Source organism: Oreochromis aureus, linkage group 13 (assembly GCF_013358895.1).
Source record: "Oreochromis aureus strain Israel breed Guangdong linkage group 13, ZZ_aureus, whole genome shotgun sequence".
Classification (NCBI taxonomy): Eukaryota; Metazoa; Chordata; class Actinopteri; order Cichliformes; family Cichlidae; genus Oreochromis; species Oreochromis aureus.
Window position 1 is genome coordinate 24,330,290 of NC_052954.1, and position 19,944 is coordinate 24,350,233.

Here is a 19,944-nt window from a genome sequence, read left to right on the forward strand (position 1 = left end):
CTGGCAGCAGCGGTTTTAGCCTGCACAAGCTGAACATGCAGCCAAAGCAACCTTTCATATTGTCAATGAGAGCCTGAAAAAACAATCAATGGCCTTCTTCTTTTTGTTGTGTCGCTGTCAGATGAAATGCTTAACCCCTTCACTTCCCGCTGACCCACAAACAGCTTCCTTGTTTTGCCATTTTTAGAACAAAAGTTAAGCAAATAAACATCACACGTCTAATTCAAGAACATCTTGTGAAGTTTGTGGCATAAGAGGTGCACGCAGAGAGAGGAGGAGGGCATGACATGAATAGGCTGGAAGTGGCTTTCTGACCACATACTGAGATTTAAGAAGACAGTGGTAAAGAAAGGAATTCCAGTGGATGGCCTCTAAACCCCCGAATGGCTTAGGAAGCAGAGTAAGCTCTCTACGGGAGGATGAGGATTTTAAGACCTGGCTCCATTTTTAGGGGTTAAAACTTGGACTGAAGCGATAAAGATCAACAAACAAAGAAAAACTCCTCACAAAGGTATGTGAGAGTGAAATCCCTCCTTATCATTACCTCAGAATCCCCTTCAAACTCCCAACTGAGTGCGAGTGGTTGCAAGGGTCACGCGCTACTATGAAATCCCTGTCACAATGGACCATCAGCAAATCTGCTACTGCACAGACAAGGAATTCCCCTCAATCCGGAGGTGCGTTGAGGGACAGGATTTTGAAACAGTCCATTATGGGATTCACATCCAAATCCAGAAAATTTTAAACTGGCATTAGTCCCAAATTGTGCAACTTGAAGAGTTGCTGCTCACATTCTTCTGTGTGACCATGAAATAAAACAGAAACCATCAGACTTTAATTTGCTGAATTCCCTTAAATCACTTCTTCATATATCACTAATTTGGTATGTATAAGTGTTGATAAAAGCTTATCTAAGCGTACATGAAAAATGAATCACCCCTGCACATAAAAATGATCTTTTCCATCAATCACTGAGCTCATTTTTCATTTCAGGATGGACAAACAGGTGTGAACATTTATACGAAACTGAAGACAGAAAACAGAAGTTATTTATGTCACTTTGGGGAGATCCTAACTTTCCACTGAATGCTTATAAAATGTATGGATTATATGATGTTAAAACAAAGAAATCCTTGATTTTACAAGGTGTGTTTGTTTTGTACACAGAAATTTTGAGTCCATCCACCTGCATTGAACACACACGGAGAAGGCAGCAGGAGAAGTCGGGGGGTTAGGTGCCTTACTTAAGAGCACTTGACACGTAGATCTTCTGAGATTGCGGGCACCCACCCACGAATGTCTCACACCATTCTCAGTCACAGTTGCCCTCAAAAAACAGTTGCGAACAGTTGCGAGTCTGTTCTGCACATGCGGAGGCGGAAGACTGTGTGAGTGTGCATTCTTGTCATTTCTACATTTCTATTATCCTTGAAATTAATTTGCGCTGTAGCAGATTTGTTCTGACGACAGGACAGAGTCCAGTTCTCTGGAAAGAGCTGCTGTTATCCCGGGAAACAATGTGGTTCTAAAAAAAGCCCAGAAATATGGAAACTGGAACCAACAAACAATTAATTGCTTTATTCCACAGTTCATAACAAATGGCAAGTGCTTCTCAGGCATAAAAGGTCAACATTTAATACATTAAAATGTTTTCAGTGCATTTCTATCTAGGGTTATATTCCCAATGTGGTGTAAGGAAGGTGTCAGCAACCTGCAGCTCTGAACCCAGATTCTTAACGTGGTTTTGACCGAAAAACTAGATAAATATAAATATAAATATGAACAAAAGTTATTATTTTTCTTTAAAGATTTGTCTGATTTCACCCTTAAGACGGCTGGCTTACAGGTGTGGTTAATATGCAGCTGGAGTTAAATCTAAATTAACTGAAGAAATCCTTCATCTTACAAGGGTGTCGGGGTCTAGGTGCCTTACTTGAGATAAAGTGGCCATTTTTTTAGACTCTTAACCAGTCTGTTGTAGGGCTAACACACCACTGAGTCTCACGCCTACATCCAATTTAGAATCACCACGTAACCTAACATCTAACATCCATGTCACTGGACTTCTGCAGGAAGCCAGAGTAAGATGCAAACTCTGCAGGGTCCAGGACTTTCTTGCAATGAAGCAGCAGTGCTAACCAGTGCACCACCATGCTTCCCCTAAACACAAACCAACATTCAAGAATACTGAACAGGAAATCAAATCTCAAAGCATCACGAGTCCCAGGTACCAAGACTTCAAGCCATGAGTTGCATTTATGTATCGTCATCATCGTTCAGATGAGAATTGCAGTTGTCATGAAAAATAGAAAGGCGTGATTGGTGACGAACCAAACACAAGGCAAGAACTGCGTCAGACACTATCCAGCATATTAAATACATCCACACATTTTCCCTCACTCATTCTAGAACTGAATCCACACAAGCGCTATCATAAAAAGCCTTCCCACAAACTCTATATTGGTTAATAAGAAGCACTAAAAACAAGCTCTGCGCATCCCTGATTAAAGCTCCTCCAGCAAGTCTCCTCTGTCCTCCTGATGCAATCTAGGAACTGATTTCATTCAACAAGACACACTGAAATTGCTTTACGTGTCACAGGCAAGAAGACAGAGGGAGCGACGAGGCACAAATTAGAGAGATGACGAAAGCTCTCTGCCTCTATGTCAAAACTATGCAAACAGTGTCTGAATATTTCCACTGCAGGGGTTTTCTAAAAGGTCAATCAATTGTAAGTGAGCTAAAAGTGTGTTTTCATGTAGAGAAAAGGAGAAACTGACAGAAAAAAGACACTTAAAAAAATAAAATCCCCGTGTTTATGTGGGCACTAGCTAACTCAATCTGTGACATCACAACATGTGTTTTTCATAACTGCTTAACAAGGTTAGTGTCTTTAAAATTGTTGAATCAAAAGTCTCCATGCCCAGTTTATGAACTAACTGCACAGACATTCACCGCGACACACACACAACAAATATTAAACTGCAGTAAAGTTGAACACATGATCTGCACATGATCTGAACTGCAGCTGAAGTCCATGACTGCACGCATGTAAACGTATTTGTGTTTGCATGCAGTCGCCTGTGTTTTCTTTGAGTTTCTACTTACATAACATCATCTGCGAAAACAGCTCAGGAAATGTGAATTCCCCACTGACAGACAGCTGTTACAAGACTTTAGGTCCGGAGTACATTTGGCTATCAGATCATGACCATCTATAGATCTACTCTTCTCCTTGATGTTGTTTGCCGCTCTTCATAATGTCAATTTTTGCCCAGACCCTGCTTTACATCTTATCAGGAGCTTACAGCCATCCTGTTGGTCTGTCCCCATAAGGAAAATAATCAAGCAGAGGTAACCAGATGCAAAGGCTTTATTTTTTTAACATTTTGGAGGTCTGTTTTCTGTGGTGTGGTTGCCCATTTGAAACCCAGTACTCAATTGTTCTTTATTTTCCAGTCTTACTGAACCTTGACTGTTTTCATCTCCCTCCACTTCACTCACAGGCCATCTGTTGAAACCATAATGGACACAAAGGCACACTCAAGGCTGTACTTGCTTAAAAAATGTGTTTAGGAAAATTATATTTTCACAGTGACACAGCACATAATTTCAGACTGTCAGAGTCAGGTGATGAGGCTCTCTACAGTCACTTTTTTTTTTAAAAATTGCAGTTCTTCAGTTTCGGCTCACCCTGGATTTCTAAAGATCAGTAATGGAACCAGATATTTGTTTAAACTATGGAAATTTTCTGCATAGTTTATTCAGAACATTAACAATGGATTACAGTTCATGTTCTGCATGAAAAATCTCTGTATTTTCCTTGGTCTTAGGAATTCATATAAAAATGTTGTTTTCACTAGCTGGGCCCACGTCCTCATTTTCGGTTTGTCAGCGTCTTAGTAGATAAAGGTGAATGGCTTGGACATGAATTGAGCTGCGGTTTGGGGAAGGTCTCAAAGGGGAATGGCAGATCCCCATGTACTAAAGAGAAGCGAAGAAGTTAAAGAATTGAAAAGGGGAGGGAGGGTGGGGACCGTAAACCAGAATGAACAGCTTGTAGAACTGGGGGAACATATATAGATGAGAACCGGAAGGAGCGTGTTGGAGGCAGCTGTTAAAGTTCATTTTTAATTGTCAAAAAGCAAAGTAAAATTAAAATTGCTGGTTAAAATAAGCCTGTGTGTGTACGCAATGACTGCAGAGCTCCAGTTAGCTAAAAAACTGGATGCACTTCGAAAAGTATGAGTATTTTCCTTAGTCTCCTGACTAGTCGTGGTGTTGTAGAGCTTTATATTCTACTTCCATCTGAGAATAGTTTGTTTGAGGTGAAGCATCTACAAGGATGTCCAAAAAGAGTGGAAGTGTGTAGGATGTGTGGGCAGGATTGGTAGAAAAGTAAAGTAGAAAAGTGGGCTGGTCAGGCTTTATTCTACGTGGCCATCCTTCCACCTTTCCCAACCTCTCCATCCTTACCAACTATCCAGCATAGAGACAGTTACAACCGTAACTCTCCATATCTCTGGTTGCTTTCTTTCAAAATTTTATGTCATAATCACTGATTACATGAGTGCTCCTTGATGGCAAGAAGAGTCTGGACGGTTAGGAGTCATCAAAAAAGCAAAACGGCAACAACCTGTTTTTCAGGCCTTCTGTTTGTGAGGGGCAGCCAATAAGAAAAAAGTTTAGTTAAAGCTCACATAACCAACTATAACTAAATGAAGTATAAAGTGATAAAACAGATTTATTCTGTTTTTAAGGAGAAAAAAAAAACACGACTTTGGTGATATTGTTTACTGACCATTTTTGAAATAAGTTTAAACTTGAATCTTTATTTATAATAAAATAAATGATAAATGATTATAAAAAAAATTACAAGGTTTTGGGCACGAGGTTTTCAACTTTTGAACAGGGACATTTAAGAAAGACAGCCACTGGGTTAAAGAGAGGCAGAAGGACACTGTAACAGCTTGTTTCACACTGAGGATGAACTGTAGGCTGGCCTTTATTTGCTTGTTAAGCTTACTGCTGACACCAGATCCCTCAGCTGCGTGTGGACCACATGGCAGTGTGACCCTTGATGATTAAGTGTGAGGCATCTGCCACATGCATGGCCAAACAGTGACTGTGAGACGTGTCATGGGCACCATCATCAATGCATGTCAAACACAGATGTGGGAAAGGTTCACTTCTACATTTTTTCATTTATTATTAATAGATAATTAACAAAAGAAGCATGTTTATCATATTATATTATTTTGTGTTTGTTTACATGACACCTCTACTTTCCTTTAGCCTCAAGTTGCACTGCTGAGACTTTGACCACAAGTGGCATGACGTCATCACACAGACGATCATGCAACAGACCCTGACATCTGTCAACAAATATCATTATTTGGAGGCAGAGTTAGCAATGTGCTTTTAAAAGAAGAAATCATATAATAATGTATAACTACAGCATTTTGCAAAAGCATTGTTTGATAAAGGTGTGATATGCTTTTCAATGTTTAAGGAGGATTTAAGATCTCAGTAAATCAGAGATGAAAGACTAAATGATGCCTCAAGGATTTTCATTTTTTTACCAAAAGGTTTTTTAAAAAACTGAATATGAAACAAACAAAAACAAACAATGTAACAGTATCTAGAATCTAACAACATTAATTTTTGTAAAGAAAATACAGATAAACATATTCTGTTATTATACTGACCTTGGATTTATCTATTGTTTAGGATGTTTTAATAGACGGACTTATAGACGTTACCAAAAGGAGGTGAAAGTCTTTTACCTGCCAGCTCCCAGCTAAAAAACTATGTCATATCTGATTGCACTGATGTGAGAACACTGCAAGTAATGGGGCACAGAATTCCTACCTTGCAGTTATGCTGCCTCCAGCATGCTCACTCGCCTAAACCAAGGAATACATGCAATAATGAGAATGCTGCTGATGCAGCTAGTCTCCTGCTGTGTGCTACATATGAGGAAGGACGAAAAAGGACAATGACTCTTCAAACATTTTTAAACAGCTACAGACTGGAGAACACTCTTTTACTTGCTTAAAGATGAATAAAATGCAAGAATTATGCACAATATCATGTAAACATAGCAAAACACAGCCTGCTTTGCCCTCTTATGCATGCAACCTTGTCACACTGCTGTGCTTGTGCTTGTGGTTGTCTTGCAGTCTAGCCTGGTTGCAAAATTTTTTCAGAATTAAGGAAACCATAAACCTCGAAACAAGCATACTGTGTGCTGTATGCGTGTATCACAAAATGGCATGCATATACCAGTCAGCAGATGTAGATATGTTGGGCAACAACATTATTTATATGACTTGAATGTTTTTTTGTGTAGACCCAAGTCATCTAGTAAGTCATACATTTATATCAATAGCCTCAGAAGTGTTTCTCTTTCTTCCAAATCTTAAACTTTGCATTTCCCTGATCTTTGGGTAAAGCTTTGTAGTCCAGATCAAAGAAACTGGGCTTAATTTCAGTGCAAGTGAGAAGAGAAATTACAGTCAGCCTTGTGCCTGTAATCCATTTAGTTTTCGCCCTCGGCTCACTCTCTGTGTGTGGTCTTGACTCTTGCTCATACTCCACAAATGTCCCAATTATACCACAGTATCAAAATCAGCCCTGTCCTTTTCTTTCTTCTTTTCTTTCTTTTTTCTTTTGAGGAAAAGCAGCAGCAGCAGAAAGCTGTGATCCTGGTGTAACTGAAACCAGATACACAGGACTCTGTGCAGTCCAGTGGACAGTCAACATGGCATATCAGAATAAATACCTCATACCAACTGTCAATCTTGGTGGTGAAGAGGTGATGATTTAGGCTTGTTTGGCAGCTGAGTCAATCATGAACTCCTCTGTAAACCGAAGTAATGTAGAGTCAAAAAGCGAAAACATAAAGCTTGGTCGAAACTGCGTCGTGAAACAGAACAATGATCCTAAGCACACTAGCAGATACTTAATTATGCTACTATAGCCCAGGGCCAATATATCCTCGGTCGATTAGGACTCACATGTCCTCTTATGACTCGCAGTGCAGTTATATGTCACTTCTACATAACATTAAATGCGAATCACAGGTTTGTTTTTCACCTGGGTGCAGAGTATCCTGTGGAAGCTTTCTTTTCACGTGCCAGCATGTTTAAACTTTGAGAGTGGCTAATATGTGTCATAAAAATGCATGAGGCTGCTGGCTGCATGTCTCCTACAAAATAAAATACATGCAGGCAGAATCAGGATATCTCTTCACATTTTTTGTAAAATTATTCTTCACAAATCTGATATAAGATCGGATTAGGAATGTCTGATAATTACCTAAATTTCTGTTAGTGTTTTCTCAAAGTGTGTAAAAAGCCTTTTGCTCTGTTATTTACAGGCAGTTTACTTTGTGGACACTGAAAACAACAAATTTAAAGCAGCCTGGAAGTTAAACAACATTCCACTGTTAGCTGAAAGATTTAAATGGCAAACATATGTTTCTGATTATTTCGAGGAGTTTCCCTGAACCAACACGGGTATGTTATGTAATCATAACTTCTATCTTCACATGAAAAAACATATGCAGTCTTCATGAAGCAACTACCTCATTCTTATGAAATCTACTTTGCTTGTCCAGCAAAGAAAGACAAATAGGTGTGAACCTTTGCTGACAAAAACCAAACTGACCTCAGTTACTCATCTAAACTCAATGAACTTCTGTGTTTGTGTAAAATATGCCTTATTCAACTTCTGAAAACAAACCTGAGATTATTTACTGATGAAAGTTAATCTGACCACATTCCTGGGTATTTTCTGCACAAATACGCTCGGGTTATTTGTAATATCAGACTTCTTTATTTTTAGTGACTATAGAAGCCCTCTCAGTTCAGTTCAGACACCCTCCCTTTATCCCTTTTGTTTATATAGTAAGTTAATCATAATGTCCATCATGGAAGTCTGTATACATGCTAACAGCTTTGTGAAGTTGTAGTTAAATGTTAACTAGTGCTTAACTAGTGATACACTGTTATCAGTGCAGATGTTTAAAAGAACTAGCTGACTGCAGTTTCACTTTTTCTGTGTTTTGCTTTTGTTTTTGTTGGTATTTACTTTCCCTTTGTGCTAATGAACCAAATAAACCTTCATTAGATGAGCACAACTAATTGTTTAAAGTCTTTCAGCATTTAATCATGCTTATTTTGAACATTTCACAAAGACAAAACTGGCCTAAAACATTTCAACAAACAACTGCTCGTGGTAATGGTAAAACAACACTGCAGAAAGCAGTGTCACCTGAGTATGTTAGCATACAAACTACCACTAGTTACAGTAGACTGTACGTGAGATGCACAAGGTCAGCAACAATACTGAGGTTTTGGGTGTTTAAATGATCCATGGGTTCAAAGTGCGCAAAGAAAATACGCCCCACACCCTTACACTACCAGCACTAGCCTGAACCTTTGTTACATGCCAAGATGGCTCCATACTTTCATGTTGCTTACACTAAATTCTGACCCAGCCAAATGTCGCAGCAGAAACTGGGACTCATTAGATCAACATCCTACTGTCTAATTTGTCTAATCTGTTTCAGAGATGCTCTTCTGCAGATCAGCAGCTTCTAAAATACTCAGACCAACAACCATGCTACATTCAGAGTTCTTGCTCATTCAGCAGATCATCTTGACCATGTCTACATGCCTAAATACACTGAGTTGAACAAGTGTCCCTAACAAAATGACCATGAAGTGTACATTAAACAATAAGTAGACATCTGAAGCGGTTTGTGCCACCAAAGATGAAGAAAAGTTTGGAGATAACCAAAGACACTGGGATCCTCCTCTGGGTTTTCTGAAGGTCTGCATTTAGAAGTCCATGTCAAAGCAAGACAGGATTTCCTTTCCTTTGCATTTATTTAAACTGTTGTTTTTATGAAACTGTGAAGGACATTTCCTTCTATTTCACCAGTTAAATACATTAACAGATTGGTTTGTCTCTACAAAATAAAGTCAGTTCTTCACCTGTGTTTATGACCTTGATGCAGTTTTGGTTAGTCCACTGCATCATGTTACCCTGCTGCATACTCACACTACGTGCTGTTCCACCCCCGTCTGATTTTCAGATTGGACTTTCTAATTATAGCTGCATAATTGTCTCAGGGCATAACGTCCTGGTAGGAGATCAAAAAAGAGAGCTGCAGAAAAGGACAGTAAACTGGGCTCAGTTAATAAGGTGCTGCAGACTGGTTACAGAGCTAGTAGGGGGTTCAGCATCTTGCTCAAACTCACAATGATCCTCGGCTTCTGCAGTCTGTAATCTAATCACTTCTATCTATGTGCCTCTGTTACAAGAACAAGAGAAAACAATCAGGATGTCACATGGTTTTATTGTTTTCCTAATGAATAGGAAACTTAACTGATTTTGCATACAAAGGCCCATTAACTAGTAAAGTGCTAATCACTAGGGTGTTGCTAAAGTGGGGATCTGGGGTGGGGGTGGTTTCCTTTTTCCCCTGAAATTTGATTGACATCCCCTCCCAGTTTCCCCCAGAATTGTTTTATCAAATCAGTGCAAGTACAGGGAGAAACTACAGGAGGGACGAGGAGGTCTGGATCCAGTGATCGGGTTCACTGCTTAAAGTACCACTCCCTAAACTCCATTACATTTCAAATGTCAGCCTAAAACTCTGTTCTTTATTTCTACAACCGAGCAGAACAAAACATGTTTACAGCTGCAACCAGACTGCACTTTGTTGAATCTTGGCCGCTATATTCTTATAGGTCAGCTGCATCTCCGAATGCATGGCTACATTATGGAAACCGGTAATGTTTTTAAACCTCCGAAAGAGGAGGAGCAGGAATAGATGAGACCCGATGATGTTTTAGTGATGTTTATGGTTTTGTATGGTTTGGGGCTTTTAATAATCAGCACATAGGAAATGTAGTTCTCCTTTAATTGGCATGTCTATAAAATAACTGAACATTAGGAGCAGCATAAGTTCACAAAGCTCTGCGGTCATCTTGCCTTTATCTTTTGTCAAGTTCAAATCCAAATATTTTCAGTTTCAGTGAGATAAGACTGAGAACAAATCAATTCTTCTAATGATCAACTACATTTTTGATGACTGTTTTCAAACTGAGAACATCAGCTCAAGTGAGCATGTAACCTGCTCCTCTTTACATGCACAGCTGTGCTCACTGCAGGTGAAAACTGACATCAACAGACCATCTTATCACTGAGAGAATAGCAGCTTTCTCAAAGCCACAGGAGCGCTGATATGCAAGCAGCTTTAAAGGTGCAACACACTCCACCAACATTATAGCAAGCACACAGAGGAGAGGGAGAGAGAGGAGTCTGAAATGGTGTGTGAGCACTGAAAACACAGTGCCAAATGTTCACATGATACAGTAGTGTTTTTAGATCAGTGGGGTCTATTCTCGGAGCGCTTTCATGTTATCTCCTGCTGCATAGAGTGTGTGTGTGTGAGCGTTTGAGAGGAGGGATCTCCATTCTCACACTGCCACCTGCTGTGGCGCCTCAACTCAAACCGTGCACAAGTCTCAACCTCTGGCCTGCAGCAACTTTGAGTCCAAACGAGTCAGCTTTCAACTTCCTATGCAGCTATCACAACAAGAACGCGGGGTTCGTGTGGACTTTTCCACAGCTATTCCGTCTCACATCAAAATTCGAGTACAGCTCTCTCACCTCAGTCACGCGTCATCTGGCGCACTTTCAGCACCATGCGCAGCATTTGACCTTGTCACCGGTTCTGCTGGAGTTTCACCAGCTCGTCCCAAACAGACAGGAACACAGACTTACCTCATGCAACGAGCCTGCGATAGCCTCACATTCGAGCAGCACGGAGCTTTGTGGGGAACAGCGGTGACGCGTTCATTCGTCTGTGTTTCTGTCGTCTCATTCAGCCGCGAAATTAGTGTTCGTGCAGCTGGCACACATAGATGGGCTACTGACTGCAGGGGGGGTGGCAGGCGAAGGGGATTTCTGTGACTGGTCTAGATTTCGTCAAATAGCGGGCCAGCTGGTTACTTGGGTTTTTACAAATAAGCCACCAGATTATAATCCTTTTAAAACAACAACCAGAGCTTGATACTGGGTCAGAGAGAGAGAGGACACCGTTACCTATTTCTAAGTATTCGTCCATGCATTTTGGCACCACAGTCTGTCTCACACTGTTGTGGACCAGCAGCCACCTACTCTTCTCCAGAACTATAAAAACCATAACAGTCTCATAAGAGTGTTAATTTATGCACTATTAATGTGCTTTTCCAAATAAAACTGCATGGACATGACAGTGCTTGCTGGAAAAAGAAAAAAAAAAAAAACATTTTTAAGGGAAGTGGTCAGATTGGATGGTGGATGCACAAAGCTCAGGGTTTAAATGCATCTTCCCAGGTCCCATGTAGGCCTATATCTTCTCCACATACTGCAGCCGTCTGTATTTAGAACTAAACATGGCTCAAATCATTGTAAAGACTTGGAAACAAATTAGATACACTATCAGTGAATATTTCGCAGGCATGTTCTGGATGAACATTTCGTGACTTGGTGAATTTTTCATCAGGTAGTGCTGATAAGAAAATGCAAACCATATGGCATTATTTTCATAAAAAGAGGTATTTATTGTTACAGAGTAGATTGGTTTATTGCGAATCTGTAAGAAGTGAGAAATGTTTTAAGTAAATATCTTTTCAAAAATAGCTTAAACCTGATATTTATGAGCGAAGTCCAGTGCAGAGATAAGATCTCCTACGGGGATTAACTTGGTGATCGAGAAGGGAGGGTGTAATTTGAGAAATGTTTGCTTGAATTAGTGATGGTATATTCTGAAACTCACCAATAAATTAGAAGGAAATCATTTTTATGGTTGTTTTTTCTCTCTCTTAATGTTGGATAAGAAATGTGCGCGCCTTCTGTGGATACTTTACAGCACAGATGGCTTTTTTTGTAACCCTGAATTCCATTTTTTATTCATGTTGCTGGTTTGTTATAAATAAGGTAACAGATGACAAACGAGGCTTTGCTTGATCCAGCTCTGTGCAGAGAGCTGGGGCATGTGGGGAAACAGCTTCTACCCCCAGCTGCAGCATCATCATCACTTATTCTTTCTTCTTTGGAGCTCCTTTCATCTCAAAGGGTCCAGCATCTGATTAGCAAAAGAAGGTAAAAAAAAAAGGGGTAAATGTGTCATGTGGCCTGCTTCAAGGTTTTTCCACAAACTGTCCTTGAGTTTATGCCATTTAAAACATCAGCAGGAGGAGTGAGATGAGACCTGCAAAACAAAAACAGAAATGTCCACGAGTATTCAGATATTTACTCAGTGAACTCACAGAAACATCTGGTGTGCTATTCACGGTGCATTTTCACAAATATGTGAACATGATGCAACTTATTTCTATTTGCCAACACTCTACTTATTAGTATGACTATGTATGCATGTTTTATTTCACACGTTTGCTGTCCTCCTCCACACCAAACCCAACCTAACAGTGGGCGATCTGTGTGTGAGGGAGAGCACATCTCTCCTCATCCACGACTGGATTCCCCTCAAATGTTCGTCCTGTGCGTTTCCTTCATTGGCCGGGATGGAGAGTAACTCACTGACCCTGTTATGCAACCCTGGGTTTGTAGAATTCCTGATCATGGCTGAATCCCAGCTCAATTCAAAGTCTTATTACTATACTCAGTGCACAATATTACTTCTCAGACACCCTGCAGACACACACACAAACACACACGCTGAGAAAAGCATAACCCCTCTTCTCATGAGCTCAACTGTGACACACGTCCTGACCCACAAAAAGAAAATTCCTCCAATTCCCTTGCGTAAGTTTCACATAATTTAAATCACAGGAGATTAACCACTTGACTGATTTTTTTTCTCAGCAAGGTATGGGAGAATTTTTTCAAATAGTTAGGATAGTTAGGATCCAAAACTGCTGCTATATAGAGACTATACACTCTTGCTTGCTGTAGCTCAGACTGTCTATAATGAAGTAGTGATTGAAGCACATCAAGCCACATCGGGGAACTGTAAACAAATTATCTGGTGAGGTTTGAGCCACTGAGTCCCCATTTGGGCTGGACATGAACAGACATGTGGGAAATAGTTTCCAAGGATCCAGTGGTGTCTGCTGATGATCCCGTGTCTTTATGGGCGGTTGCATAACCAGATTAGGGCAGTTAGTTTTAGGCTCTGGGGTCACTGAGGCCTGATTATGCTCTTTAGCTTTTTCAATCTGAAATCTGAATCGCCTGAAGCAGCTTCTCAAACACTGAGATTCCTGAATGTGCCGCTGTTCTGTGTGAAACCTTTAGGCCACATGGAAGTGATTCTTGTCAAGCCTTTTTTAGGCCTTTCCCAAGTTCCTTAATAAGTCAAAGATGATGATGAATGGAGTTTTACAGCTGCTGTTCTGTAAAAGTGAGTGATTGAAATTGAGAAATGAAAGCTCTGGGAATAATAGAAAGCAAGAAAAAAAAACATTTGAGGAGTAGCTACTTCCAAATGCCAAGTTTAATGAAGGAAAGGTTTTGAGATGAACACATGAACAGAGGAAAAATACATTTTCTTACACCGATTGAGAAGTTGGATGGACAAATAAAGGTTCTTGCAGTACCACCTAGTGGTAAATTATTTTCTTCTCAGGCTAGACAGAGGTATGCAAAAAATAGAGCGGGCAAACGTTTCAGGGTAAACTCCATTATTAACCAATCAAAACACACATAACACACTGCACATAACACTCTCTGAGGTCATATCGCTCAGTCTAAAAAATAAAGGACTTTTTCTTTGTGACTGAACTGAATTATTTTGTCAGTTTGCACTCTGCGTGTTGTACATCCTGAATTTGTCAGTCATAACTTCTCTTGTAAATGTAACAACTAGGTGGCCTAGAAAAATGAGAGTACATGAGTACTAGCTACACTCATGGCTCACTGGATATTTTTTGTGCTTTGTGGTTGTGTGGGAAAATCACAGCAGATCAGCAGTTTCAGCCAGTCTGGTGCCTTGGTCACTTAAACCATCTTTGTTCCTTAGCTTTAACTTCAGCAGGTTGTTTTGATTATATCTTCATGTCTAAATGCATGGAGTTGCTGCCATGTGGCTGATTAGATATTTGTGTTAATGAGCAGCTGAACAGGTGTACCTATTGCCCAATGATCTAATTCACTCCCAAATTTCCCAATCTGCACTCAGTGTACAAACATTCACTCGTGTGCAGATCGTTTCGATGGTTTTGGATCTATTCCCTGGGTCCTTGTGTTTATCTTCTGCTTTCTGTTTACTTTGTTCTGGACTTTGTTATTTCATTGGACTTAATTCAGCATTAATACTTGTTTTTCGATCAATCATTCTATCTCTGGTGTCCTGCTTTTGGCTTCTCTTGTCCACATAATTGATGATAGTTGCAGCTCTTCTTTTACTTTTTTCAATCCGTTTTTAAAACTGTGTTGATTAATTGTCACTTTGACCTCTGTGCTACATATTTGAATGAATGGTGCTGTAAAAATGAAGATGCAGTTTCCCACCGTAAGTAAACACACTTCTAGAGAGAAGCAATCATCCTGAAAACAAACACTCTTATTCATTAGACTGTAGTAGGCCATGATAATTCACCACTACAGCACACTGTGGAGGATCCATTTCCAAACTGACATCTCAAGATTTCTCACTTTCAGAGTTACATTCAAATACTCTTGAACTCATCAGCATGAAGGCAAAACATGTCACTGGTTTTGACTTTAAAAGCCCTGGATGGAGAAACAACAGCATACACCAGTGAACTTTTACATCTAGACATTCTCTGCAGGTACATGAGGTCATTGTGGAGAATGTCTAGGCTCTCCCTTACAGATAGAGATGTCTTCACATTGTTTGGGTATCCAACCAGAATGCCTCCTGGACACCCCTTAAATATGGGCAAGTCCAAGGAGGACTGAACCTGATAGGTTATCATACAAACATCATAGATGTTTACTGGAGTTTTCATGTTCTCCCCATGTTTGTGCTGGGATAGGCTCCGCCTCCCCACGACCTTGAATTGGATAAGTGGAAGAGAACGGACGAATGGATATTATTTAGCTATTATAATTGCTCTTAACAGTAAATTATTCTTGGTGTGCCCAAAGATCACAGGAAATACGTATGTGAAAAAATGTGAGTGGGATGACGTTAATTAGTAGGAAAATTACTTTTAATAATAAAGGTTATAATTAATGAATCAAAGAGGAGAAGAGAATCAGTTGATGATGAGGTCGGCACACAGCTCTGAAAGTGTGACAGTTTTAAGTTTGTATGACCAGGCGAGCTGCAGCTGTACCGGAGAGCACATCTGCTGAACATCTGCTTATTTGAAAAATAAGAGTGGAAAAGTGCACTGTGTCCCAGTTTGTTCTTTCTGAGTAAAATAAACCGATGACTTAACACCATTCAGATTCTGTTGTATGAAAGCAATCATTACAAACTGGACGTTATCGTGGGGATCAGAGGTCATGTCAACAGTAAAGTGAAACATACTGTAAAGCTCAGAGCCTGCGCTCATCAAACTGTTAAAATACTTTTCCTTCACTTTTCTTTTTAGCTGCTTACACTGCTTAAATCTAAGAGGTTTGTAGCTTTCTTTAGCACTTTTCATGCATCTTGTCACGATGTTATAAACAAACGCGTTTATTTAAAAACCAACTCTGATTCAGTTTGGTTTTCTATAACACATCTTTCAGTAAAATGTGATTTTTATTAAAGAAAATGAATCAATCAGATACATCAGAACATACAGATGATCAATCACAGTGTCACCTGATAGCAGCTATTAAAGAGAAACAACAAAGTGTTAACTTCCAGAGGAAAACCTTCCTTAAAATGTATTTTAGGGGAAGTAATCAAACATTTTAAAGTGCTTTATTTAGTTTTGAGATTTAACTGGTGATTCTATACATGCAGCATTAAAATTCAAGTTAATTTAGTTCATGCTTCAATCTATTTCTCCAAATAATAACCTGCTGCTGAGTACAGATACTTGTTTTTACAAGGGTGCTGCTCAGAGGACCTAAAAACATGTTTTCAGACAGTGGATGAACTGAAAGCCCAGAATAGGATAAATAAGGATTATTTTGAACTGTGAATCATGCAAAGCCCAAGAACAAAAACATGGAGCTAAAAATAAGTGAATTAGACCCACTTTAAATGTCACTGACACTTTGCTTTAAGCACCTTTATAATGGGTCTTCTTGCTCTTATACAGCAAAGTTTGGCGTCTCTTTTGAATATTTTTCATTATTAAATATGAGCCCAGAAGGATGAATGAGTCAGTATTTCTGAGTGTGAGTCCCCAGGTGATATTTCAAGTGTGCACTCTGTAGAAACCCTCTGCCACAGATACCACAGCGGTGAGGCCTCTCGCCTGTGTGACTTCTCATGTGCTTCCTCAGGTGTCCGCTGTGGGTGAAACTTTTGCAACAAAAGGAGCAGCAGAAAGGCTTCTCACCCGTGTGAATCCTCATGTGTATCTTCAAATCCCCTTTGCGGCTGCACTCTTTCCCACACACGTGGCAACGATGCAGTTTCACCCCGGCGTGGCTTGCCATGTGCTCGGTCAGTGCGGTCGTGCTGTTGCACTGCTTACCGCACATGTGGCAACATTTTGAGCCCTTGTGCGATTTGAGGTGCATGTTAAGGCTTTCGGTGGATTCAAACGTCTTTCCACACACGGCACAGATGGCACCTGCATCTGTTGAATGCACGTGGAAAGCGTGATTTATCAGGTGATGGCTGGAGGAAAACGATTTATTGCACAAATGGCAATGATAGTCAGGTGCAGCAGTGTTAAAATGAGGTAACTCAGTGGATTCTCTGAAAGTGCTAAAGGGCGTCTGGGTTTGTTCTGATGAAAAACTAGCAGCAGGTCTTTCGCTTTCCCTTCTGTCCTGGACACTTTCACTTTGGGCTAGAGTTTGTGAAGAAGATGTCAATGTGAGAGGCAATATGAACTGCACAGTTCTGGTTTCCTGCTCCTCCAGAAACTCCTCATCACGTTCACAGTTTTGCACTTCAGGCTGCAGAGACGGTTTCGTGTCCTCCAGCTCATTTTCCTCCCAAACAGAAGAGTGAGGTGGATATGAGACATCAGCATCATGAAACTCTTCGGCCTGTTTTTCATCTTGCTCCTGACCAGCCCAGAGTTCGCTGTCTTCCTCTTTAATATGTCGAGGCTCTGCATTGCCCTTATGGACGCTGATGCTCGGTGCGCGCTCACATGGCTCCTGCTCAGGCGGTGACTCCTCTTTACAAACAGACAACTGACGAACGTCTGAAAAAGAAAATGTAATCTTTCTGTTACTACTGTATTACTATAAACAAGGATTAACAATCATGTTTGTTACTCTCAAAAGGTCCTTCAAAAGCTTTCAGATGATCAAATACAAATGAATCAAAAGCTTATCATTTACTGATAAAAAGCAGATATAAGCAGTTTGCTGGTCTGGAGCATTCAGGTGTGTGTTAACACAATACTACAATCTTCCCAGGAGTGGACGTTCACCCCAACTCACCCCCTGAAGCTGAAAGAAACCCAAGAGCTACATCTCAGGCTCTATAGGACTCAGTTGTTAAAATCGGTAATGTTAAAGTTCATGACAGTACAATTAGAAAGGTACTGAACAAGTATGGCTGTTTGGACAGGATGAAAGGAGAAAGCCTCTTCTCTCTAAAAAGAAACAGGGCAGCAGAGCTTAGAACAAACCCAACGACTTCTGACACAATGTCATGCCGACTCTTGGTAGTGGAGGGGTAATGATTTAAAGCTTGTTCTGTAGCCACAGGTCCTGGGCACCTTGCAGTCGAACACTTCTTTGTACTAAAGTATTCTAGAGACAAATGTGTGGCCATCTGTTTGACAGCTGAAGCTTGGCAGAAAATGGGTCATGTAACAGAACGCGTTGCCAAGCATAGCAGCAAATCCCCAGCATAATGGCTGAAAAAGAAAAGATTCAATGTGTTGCAGTGGCGCAGTCAAAGATAAGACTTCACCTGACTAAAATGCTGTGGTGGAACCTTAAGAGAGCTGTGTGTAAACAAATGCCCAGAAACCTGAATAAACTGAAGCGACGTTGGAGAGTAGGACAAAAGTCCTCAACAATGATGATTTCAAGTCACTGCAGCTAAAAATGGTTCCATAACTTACTAAATGATGTGGGTGCAGTGAATAAACTTTTTCACATGACAGTATGAGGTCTTGAATAATCAGGCCTCAACACAGCGACCACAACAACACCTCATAGTACCTTATTATTCAAACAGTGCACTTTACTCTCAGACTGCAGGCTTACTTGCGCTTCCTAGAGTTTTTAAAAGTAAAATGGGAGGCTGAGCCTTCAATTATCAGGCCCATCTGCTGCGGATCCAGCTCCCACTTTGGCTTCAGGAGACAGATACCCTCTCTACTTTTAAGATCACAATGGAAACTTTCCATTTTGATAAAGTTTATAGTTAGGGCTGGATCAGGTGGCCCCAAACCATCCATTAGTTACTACTAAGTAAATAATTAACGCTTAACTATTATTATTCACAACATTTCGAAATTCCTCATTGAGGAAAATCAGAAATAATATGAGTTTTAGACTGTCTGCCAGAGCACAAATGCACAAATTAAAGTGTTATATAAAATTAAACAGACTTCACAAATTACGTTGCAGAAAATAAACTTAGGTTAATAATTCCAGTCTAGTCGGACACCCACAGATAAGTTTAAAAAAGACCCCACAGACCTCTTTTCTGGTTTGTCATGAACTCCAGCAGCAGACCTCTGAGTCGCTCGATCTCCTGCTGGGAGCTGCTCGCTTCTTCCTCGTATTTTGCTATCGTCCTCTCAAACACCTGAAATATTTCCTCCGCGGCGGCTGTCAGGCGCTCGGTCACGAAGGCCCTGAGAAGAAGCGGTGAAGACATTTTAGGATACGTGTTACTCTAGAAGCACGGGAGGAGGTTTAAAAGACAGCGGGGGCTGTGCTAGCTAGAAGCTACGGAAGCAGAAGTAAACAAAGTAGAGGAAGAGCGCTGACAGCACCCACAAATCAGACAAGTGCTGCCCTCTGGTGGACACCAGCGAAACTGCTCGGAAACCTTTAACTGAAGCATGTTCTATGCAAGGTGATTAGACTTGATGATTATATAAAAAATATAGTTAACTCAATTAACTACCCTCTGCAGCATAAGATAAATATTTAGCAGGAAGTCTTCATTCTCCTGTTGCTGCTTAACTGCTCACCTCAGCATCCTGTGTTTGGCCCTTCTCCTCCAGCACATTTTAGTGCGTCATTTGTATTTGTATTCTGCTATTTGATATTATTATTATTATTATCATTATTATTATTATTATTATTATTTTGTTATTTTATTTTACTTTACAGATGTGTATGATCTGTTGTGTATTTTTTACTTGTGAGCTCCTTTATTTACTTTATTTATTATAAACATGGCTCTTTCATAGTGAGTATTTGTTTTTGTTTTTAAGCTATTTTGATTGACTATATTGTATTTAACTGTGGCACTTAATTGCATTCGTGCTTAAATGTTGTGTTTTTACTGTTTTGGCTGTTCTAACACAGACATCCCACATTTTTTAATAAATGAAGTTTATCTTTATACAACTAAAAGAATTAAATAAAAATGTAAGCACTGTCTTTAATATTAGTTTTTGTTATTTTCACATAGAACACAAACCCTCATTCTCATTTACTCAGAAAATAGTTGAAAAGCATGAAGCAATAAAATGAAAATGTATAAAATCAAATGTTTAGTTGGGGAAATGTGCTAAAATATAAATCAAATGCATGACAGTCAAGTAAATTTCGTGTCCCCAGATTCTATTTATTTAGATTTAACACTTCATTGTATTTTTGACTGCCACATCATTCTCCTGTTTGTTGCTGGTATTTGTCAGCAGG

The 19,944-nt window shown here is 40.0% G+C and overlaps 2 protein-coding genes across 2 annotated transcripts in view; both read right to left on the bottom strand.

The window, feature by feature from the left end:
- Positions 1-10,931, bottom strand: part of LOC116325731 (equilibrative nucleoside transporter 1) — a 44,836-nt gene extending 33,905 nt beyond the window's left edge. The window contains exon 1 of the mRNA XM_031746712.2: positions 10,801-10,931. The gene's annotated coding sequence lies outside the window, so the exon portion shown is untranslated. The remainder of the gene's footprint in view (positions 1-10,800) is intronic.
- A 2,584-nt stretch (positions 10,932-13,515) lies between these two features.
- LOC116325790 (zinc finger protein 79-like) lies at positions 13,516-19,040 on the bottom strand. The gene is made up of 2 exons (XM_031746803.2): positions 18,766-19,040; positions 13,516-17,309 (listed from the first exon to the last, which is right to left on the bottom strand). The coding sequence occupies exons 1-2, from the start codon at positions 18,944-18,946 to the stop codon at positions 16,309-16,311; spliced, it is 1,182 nt and encodes a 393-aa protein (XP_031602663.1). The 5' UTR covers positions 18,947-19,040; the 3' UTR covers positions 13,516-16,308.
- Positions 19,041-19,944: the final 904 nt, after the last annotated feature.